This window comes from Salvia miltiorrhiza, chromosome 1, assembly GCF_028751815.1.
Source record: "Salvia miltiorrhiza cultivar Shanhuang (shh) chromosome 1, IMPLAD_Smil_shh, whole genome shotgun sequence".
Lineage (NCBI taxonomy): Eukaryota > Viridiplantae > Streptophyta > Magnoliopsida > Lamiales > Lamiaceae > Salvia > Salvia miltiorrhiza.
Window position 1 is genome coordinate 22,869,094 of NC_080387.1, and position 8,715 is coordinate 22,877,808.

At 38.7% G+C, this 8,715-nt stretch overlaps 1 protein-coding gene across 1 annotated transcript; it reads left to right on the top strand.

The window, feature by feature from the left end:
* Positions 1-2,056: 2,056 nt before the first annotated feature.
* On the top strand, positions 2,057-3,720 carry LOC131001095 (uncharacterized). The gene is made up of 4 exons (XM_057927350.1): positions 2,057-2,662; positions 2,748-2,843; positions 2,961-3,031; positions 3,231-3,720. The coding sequence occupies exons 1-4, from the start codon at positions 2,057-2,059 to the stop codon at positions 3,718-3,720; spliced, it is 1,263 nt and encodes a 420-aa protein (XP_057783333.1).
* The last annotated feature ends 4,995 nt before the right edge of the window (positions 3,721-8,715 follow it).

Below are 8,715 nucleotides of genomic sequence, written 5' to 3' on the forward strand. Positions count from 1 at the left end.
AGTAGCAACATCAGCAGTTTCTTCAATTGAAGAGATTTTCATGTTATACCTTTCAGGCAGAGATCTCAGTATTTTACTGACCAATCTTTCGTTGCTAATAGGTTCTCCAAGTCCAACAGCTTCATTTGAGATTTCACAAAGTTTCTCATAGTATGCAGAGAAAGTCTCATCATCGCGCATTCTCAAAATCTCAAATTTGGTGGTCAACATTCGCATTTTTGTTGCTCTAACACTGGCTGAACCTTCACATTGTTCCTGCAAAATGAGCCAAGCATCTCGAGCTTCCGTGCAATTAGAAATCATGCGAAAGGCAGGAACATCAACAGAGATAAAGATAGCATTTAAGGCTCTGGAGTTATGGTTAGAAATGAGTCTTTCATCAGCAGACCATTTACTCTCGGGTGTGAGAGAAGTAACTCCATTTTCATCAGTGGTACGCGGTGGAGTCCACCCATCCAACACAGCCACCCAGGCACGTTCATCAATAGATTTGATATAGATTTTCATCCTAGTTTTCCACAAGTTGTAGTTCTTCCCACCACTATCAAGAGTAGGAGGTCGAGCCGACACACTTGACAAATCCATAAGTGGTAATTTTGCACACAGGAATCGATTCTTAGTACGTCAAGAACCTGCTCTTGATGCCAATTGAAATAGTTTAGTGTCCCAAATTACCAACAAAGTAAAACTGTGTAAAGAAAAGAGTAATGTTGAATGCAATGTTATCAACAGAATGTTACTAACATTGCTTTCAACATGCAACGGAAATAAATAACACACAGGAATACTTTTTTCACGGATTATAAATAACCCGTGAGTGCCTCAAGGCTAAAATCACTATGTTGAATCAACAATACAAATTACAGATTTGGATCTTCTTGGAGATCTATCTTTACAGAATGACTGTCTAAGATAAACCAACCTATCTACTTTCGGTACTACGATGTTGATACAACACAGAATCCAAAACAGCCGAATAACTAAAGTTAATCGGACAAAGCAAACAACCTGCTACGCTCCAATGGCCTTGCACTTCAACTCTTGCCCTCGACGTCCCGTCGATACAAAGATAGACTTTACAGATTGGCTGCCTAAGTCTACTTCGTCAAAGCAATCCTTGAAGAGCTGGTGACACGTTTGCAGCAGGTAAATGACGAGATGGTTGCGGGTGAATGTTAAGTCTCTGATTTTGCACTTCCAAAATGTAAGGATGAATGAGGCTTCTTGCTGCTTTTATAGACCTTCATGTCGTGGTCAGTTTCCTCTACTTTCCACTTCCAGAAGCTTCCAATAACCGCTGCAATCCACCTCCGAAAACTGCTAGTCGACCAGTCTGGAATGTTGGTTGAAAGATCATGGCTCCTTAAAAGTAGGAACTAACACCCCACTACTTTGGATCATGAAAAACCGCCTTTCCATTTATTGAAAACGTGGTCAACAAGCTTGAAACCTTTATTCCACAACCAAAGAATAAAAAAGTGTGAAAGGAAGGTAAAGATTAAATATATACAATTACCAATGGAGAGTCAAAGTATGGAGTCAAGGCAGACTCCGGAATGTTGGTTGCAACCCAGATATGTTGACACCATGAATGTTATCAACATTCCACCCAACATTGAAAACACGTATGTTATCAACATTGGTCCCAACATTGTCGGAGTCAACATTGACTCTAACAGTTAATTATTTCTATTTAATCATTATTAAAAAAGACTTATTTTTTTATAATTTAATTTTATATAATCTGTAATTTAATTTATTTTAATATTATTTGTAATTTTATTTTTATCCTACCTAAATTTCGAACAAACATGTTGCATTGAAAAAGCAATTTCAGAATTGGAAAAGTGCAAGCTGGAACCACAATGAAAAACACAAAAAAAAAATGGCGCCACAATGAAAAAGTGCAAATTTCTATCCAATTTTGCATTGAAATTTTAAACAACATTCAAATTTCCCACCGTTTTAAGAATATTCAGAACTTAAACCCTTTATAAATAGGGCAGAAACCACATTTTACACACAACAACTCCTACAAAACAGAAAAAACTTCAACATGGCTAGAAGGAAGGATCTCTCGGCCTTTGAAAGAGCTGCCATAATCCAGTTTCTTCTTGAAGGAAGCCACAATGGAAAACAAGCTAGAGGCAAGATCAATGCTGCAGTTCAAAAGTGGAGTTGTTGCCGACGAACGATTAGTCGTATTTGGGCAGCTGCAAATAAACAAAGAGCAAGTGGTGAGGTAATAAGTTCATTGAGTAAAAAAAAGCTTAGGCCAAGGAGAAAACTGGTTCATCTTGATTTAAATTTGGTTGCTAGCTTAGAATTGTCAAAGAGATCTACCATAAGAAGGCTTGCATGTGGGATTAAATGCAGTAAAAGCACAGTGGGTAGGTGGATTAAATTGGGACTGATCAGACCTCATTCTAGTGCAATAAAACCTGATCTTACTGCTCCAAACAAGTTGCTTAGGCTACGGTTTTCCTTAGAAGCTCTAGAATATGACAGGATTCTTAGGAGTTTAACTTTCTTTCACATTGATGAGAAATGGTTCTACATCACAAAAAGTAATCAGCGGTTCTATTTGACTCCTGATGAGATAGACCCTCATAGGACATGCAAGAACAAGAAGTTCATCACCAAGGTGATGTTCATGTGTGCTGTATGTAGGCCAGTGTTTGGGGCTAATGGTGAATGCTTGTTTGATGGAAAAATTAGAATTTTTCCATTCACTGAACTTGTTCCAGCCAAAAGAAACAGTAAGAACAGGGCATGGTACTATGGAGTGGAAACCAATTCAAAGCATCACCAAACAAGTAGTGAAAGATTGCCTAATATACCAGGTATATAGGGTGAATGAGATATGCCCTAAATGTAACAATAGCATGTTCCAAGTTCAACTGATTTCTGTGTATGATTAGTTGTATTGAATGATTCAATATGCTGTGTATGTATGGCAGTGGCTACTTAAGATGTATGACAGTGGGTACTTAAGAATAAATGCAGTGGCAGTGTGTATGTATGGCATTGTGTATGTATGTATGGCAGTGTGTATGTATGTATGGCAGTGGCTATTTAAGAATAAATGCTGAGTTTGTTTCTTTGATTTTTTTTTAAAATCAGATCATCCCTGCTATTAAAGCAAAGTGGCCAGCAAATGCAAGCAAAACCATATATATACAGCAGGATAATGCTAGGCCTCACATTTAAGACTCAGACCCAGATTTCAGGGCAGTAGCTTCAGCTGATGGCTTTGATATTCACTTGGTGCATCAACCACCAAACTCCCCAGATACAAACATCAATGATCTGGGGTGGTTCAGGGCAATACAAAGCCTCCAAACTGAATCAATGTCTACAAATGTTGATGGTCTAGTGAATGCAGTCATCAAGTCATTCAATGAGTTAAGTCCTAGCACTTTGAATAAGGTGTTTATAAGTTTGCAAAGCTGTATGGTTGAAATCTTGAAGGTTAAGGGGAGGAATAGCTACAAGATCCCTCATCTAGGGAAGGATGCTTTAATTAGACAGGATATGCTTCCCTTGAATTTACAAGTTCCAAGTGAACTTGTTAGGGAGTGTTTATCCTACTTAATTGAGAATGGAGCATTGTCATATGGTGATACACTAATGAATGAGTTGGGAGTGCAAGCAGGATGCACAGATGAGGTTGAGATGATGGTTCATCAACTTCAAATTCAAGGAACAGAAGTTATGTGAAGAAGAAGGAGACATTTTGGTATTTTTTGTAAATGCATAAGCTTTTATTACTGCAATATGATGTAAATGCAGAGGCTTTAATGCAAAGCTGTGAATGTAAAGCTGTGAATTTTTGTAAATGATCAGACCTCATTATAAATGCAGGAAGGATATGCTTGTAAATGCAGAAACTTTTGTAAATGCAGAAACTTTTATAAATGCAGAAGCTTTGGTTTTTTTTGAACATGAATGAAAGGATATGCAGAGCTGTACTTAACCATGAATGCAGAGACTATGAATGCTGCACACAAAACCATCAAGACCAAAAAAAAACAGCCAACTAGAACCAAAAACACCACCAGCCAACCACAACCAAAACCAACACCACCATCAGTCAGCCAAACCAGAACCAACAACACCATAAACATCAACCAACAACTCAAAAAAACCCATTAATGCTAGAACAACGGAAACCAAACCATAAGAACAGGGGAACATGGAAGAATTAGGTTTTTTGCATCTCATAAATTCTTTTTTAAATCATAGCAGAACCATGTACACCGAGACATAAAAAATGAACATCAATAATCATTTCAGACCACCTTTAAACACATACCACAATTTACTAACACTGCAAACCCCACATGCAATTGCCTAAACCAAACCATAAGCACAACAGATCGCCCAAGAGCCTACACCAAAATAAAGAGTAGGCTAGATCTCACCAGAAAAAAATTAGGCAGCATGGATTTCAGCATCAACAACATGCTGTCGTTCATATCCCTATGTTGCCAGTTTTCCTCACACATAAAAAATGAATCTGGGTAAGAACTAGGGTTTGAATCACAAATCGGTTCTTCACCGGAGGAAGAACTAGGGATAGACAAAGTGAGTGTACCTTCTTGGACTAAAGCCCGGCGACGCCAATCTTTGCATCCATCTTCAATCACCAACAATTGAATCCAATTCTCCAGCTCAGCTATCCATTTGAAATCATACTTGTCTCCGTAGGATTTCGACATTGAATCGGTGGAATCCCTCAGAAAGTGAATAATTTTGTGTTATTCGACGAAAGGCGTAAGAGAGAGAGAGAGAGATAGCTTCAGATCTTTTGTAAATCTACATCATAGGGATCGGGACATTATCGGCGATGGAGAAGGATTAGGAGGTGAGAGATGAATGCAGAGAGGCGGCGGCTTACACCCAAGAAAGGCGGCAAACGGCGAACTAGGAATTTCAGACGGCGGAGTGATGCGAAATGAGAGATGAAGCTTCGCGAGAGAGAGAGAGAGATAGAATAGATTAGGGTTTCTCGGTGTGGCGGAATCGAGAGCCAAAATTAAAGAGGAAATGAAATGGGCTCCCCAAATCCGAGTCCAATTAGTTAATCATTAGGCATTTTAATTAGCATTAAGTAAGCCCTTATTATTTCCTAAAAAGGAAACGGGACATTATCGGTGGGACAACCCAAAAAGGAATACGAGACATGAATAGCGGGACGGAGGGAGTATTTTTTAACAAAAAAATTTATTGCAAAAACTCAATTTTTTTTGTAGTGATAATATATATAAAATATATTTTAAATAAAAAAACTAAAACGTATTGTTTGACATATCGTATCATGTTTTTTGGAAAAATGATGTATTTACGTCCCCGTATCGTTTCCGTATTACGTATTCGTCCCCATGCTTCATAGAATTATTCTATTATTCAACTAATATTTATCGTTATTTTCAAGCCTCGGCGGGTATCCGACGGGTAGTGAGCGGCAGGTATCTGATGGATAGCGACGGGTATCCGCAGTGGCGGAGCCATGAATTAATTTGGGATGGGGCTGAACTTACACGGGGGTTCGGGAGCGGCAGCCCCAGAGAAATTTTTTTTGGACATTCCGTATATTTAAGGCATTATTTTATTAAAAGACAAGCATAATAGTAATAATAAAGAACAACATTTTCATAAATTATATAATTTAAATATATAACAAATTAGTTTCAATACATTACAAATTTTTTGGGACATTCTGTATTTTTAAGCATTTTTTATTAAAAGACGAGCATAATAGTAATTATAAAGAACAACATTTTCATATACTATATAGTTTCAATATATTACAAATTAATTTCAATACATTACAATTTTTTTTTATTATTTCGTACATTTTAGGCATTTTTTATTAATAGACAAGCATAATAACAATAATAACGAACAACATTTTCATAAATTATATATTTTCAATAAATTACAAGCTAAAATCAATAATAATAAAAGACAAGCATAATAATAATAGCAAACAATTTTTTTTTGGGCATTCCATCCATTTTAGGCATTTTCTATTAAAAGACAAGCATAATAGTGATAATAATGTATAATATTTTTATAGATTATATAGTTTTAAATAGCACAATTATCGTTAAATTAATTATAAATGGAAGAATATAACAAGCTAGTCAACTTTAGTAAAACAAATTTCTTTTATAATATATATATATATATATATTAAAAAAAAACTCAAAATTTGGGAGGGAGCTTTAGCCCCCCCTAGCCCCCCCTTGGCTACGCCCCTGGGTATCCGCGGGTCGCGAGTAAGGATGGCAAATAGTAGTGTACAAGAAGTTGAATTTTTTTCTAAAATTTGCTGCAATTTCGTGGTGATTTATTTGTTGGTGGTTTATTGTATTTGTTGGGTGGTTTATTGCAAGATGTCGACGCCGAGAAGCAGCTGCGCCCTTACCTCTCAAGCCTCGGCGGGTATCCGATGAGTAGTGGGTGGCCGATACCCGACGGGTGACGGGTATCCGCGGATCGCGGGTATGGGTAACAAATAGTAGTGGGTGGCAAATAATTTTTTCGAATATACGTTTCGCTAAGTCATGTTAACGATGAAAGTCCTCTTTAATTTATTTTTTCATTTTAGTTTGATGTGTAACATAGATGACTCAACCTAAACACTACTCTAGATTGACTCGCAATAGTACGAGATCTATTGTAACGTGTAAGTTAACCCTAAGTCGTCTCACAAGGAAAGTCTTTAAGGGCTTCTAGTAGTATCGTAGGAAAAAGTAATAAAAGAAAGCAATAAAAAGTTTGATTATTAAACTAAAACTTAGAATTAAAAACTGAATTAAAAACCGAATTTTAGAATTACTAGGCGAAATAAATTATTAACCCTAGGCAAGATTAAAACAACTTAAATTAAATCTAACTTTAAGAAAATTAAATACTTGTGAATTAAAAAAAAACCAACTAATCTAGGCGTGAAACTAAAGTGCATAATCTAAATTGCATAATTAAAAATAAAGCATAAACATGAATGAAAAACATAAACATGATTAAACAAAATAAATAAAATTGAATTACGAAATACCAAAACGTCATGAGGATGGAATCTGTCACGTGATTACACCTTCGACAAAAACTAAAGAACGAATTTAAAAAGAAACTAGAACTAAAACTCGAAATCTTGGAGAATTATGAAAGCAATAAAATTCCTAAGTCTCGGATGCCACAGATCTCCAAGATGGCATCTAAAACTAGGGCAAAAGGTTGGTTTTTACAATAAAAACTAAACCCTATTTATAGACCTCAAATTTTCCTAGATCACCATGGAAGTTGCCTTACAAAGTAGAACTCTAAAGGCAATAAAATCATGCAAGATAAGGCAACTCTCCAGCTGGATGCGCGCTCTGGAAAACACTCCTACTCTTGCCGAATTCGCAGCTCTGCCGCGGCAAGGCAGAGATAAAAGTCAGCTCTGAAAAAGTGCAGAGCTGAAAAGTCAGCTCTGCAAACATTGACTCCGTCGAACTTTAGCTCTGCGCTGTCAAATTACTTTGGCGATCGTGGCAGAGCTGAAAGTCAGCTCTGGCGGTCATGGCAGAGCTGGAAGTCAGCTCTGGAAAATTAGCTCTGGCGAGAGTAACTCTGCTCTGGAAGGCGAACTCTGGTGTTTATGCTCGGGAAAGGTAGTCAGAGCTGGAAGTCAGTTCTGGCGAGTAGGGCAGAGCTGAAAAGTCAGCTCTGGCGAGATGGGCAGAGCTGAAAAGTCAGCTCTGGCGAGATGACTCTGATGAAGTACAGAGCTGAAAGGTCAGCTCTGGCATAGTTAACTCTGCTCTTCCGGGTTTACTCTGTTCCGTAAATTAGCTCTGCTCTGTAACACTTGTTCTGCTCTGGAGATGTCAGCTCTGGAAATTCCGGCTCTGCTCGGGAGATGTCGGCTTTGCTCTGCTACAGAGCTATCTTCACAGCTCTGCTCTGCTCTGCAGCGCAGGCTTCCAGCTCTGGCGCGGGCCTTCAGCTCTGGCTAGCTCTGGCGACAGAGCTATGATCGCAGCTCAGTTCTGGCGACAGAGCTATGCTAAAAACGCCATTCTTAGCCCAAAAATCTCCGAAATTGCATTCTTCCATCTATAAAACCTAAATCTCCTGCAAAGCATAAAACAACACATAAAACGCACCAATTTCTAGAAGATTATCTTAAGATTAAGCTCATGCAAACCCCAAAATTTAGCACAATTAAGCATAAATCAGTAGACCTATATCATATTAACATATTTTTTAATAAAGGGTTAAGTACCAAATCCCCCCCAACGTTGGGGCCCCTATCGCGTATAGGACCCTATAGTCAGGGTAAGCGCTGTTTACTACCTCAACGTGGCTAAACCTAAGCAAATTCCCCCACCCCCGCGTTTTAATGGCGCTTAACACCGTTAGTCAGGGGTTCAATTTCTCCAAAAATTGGGGTTTGATTCCCAACCTCCGCTGCTGCTTCCCCCGCCACCGCCAGCCATGCCTTCCCCGACCACCATCACAGATCCACCGCCTTTCCTCCACCGCTCTCCACCGCGTCTTCTCCAGCTCTAGCTCCATCCGCTACCCTCCCCCACCACCACACCTCTTCCTCCACCGCCTTTCCCGACCACCATCACAGATCCACCGCCTTTCCTCCACCGCGTCTTCTCCAGCTCCAGCTCCCTCCGCTACCCTCCCCCACCACCATACCTCTTCCTCCAC

Bases quoted from the DNA above. Each gene is read 5' to 3' on its own strand.
- LOC131001095 (XM_057927350.1), top strand. From the start codon at position 2,057: ATGGCTAGAAGGAAGGATCTCTCGGCCTTTGAAAGAGCTGCCATAATC. The intron at 2,844-2,960 runs GTATATAGGGTG...TATGTATGGCAG, and splicing joins AAGATTGCCTAATATACCAG to TGGCTACTTAAGATGTATGA. The intron at 3,032-3,230 runs GTATGTATGTAT...CCCAGATTTCAG, and splicing joins GTGTGTATGTATGGCATTGT to GGCAGTAGCTTCAGCTGATG.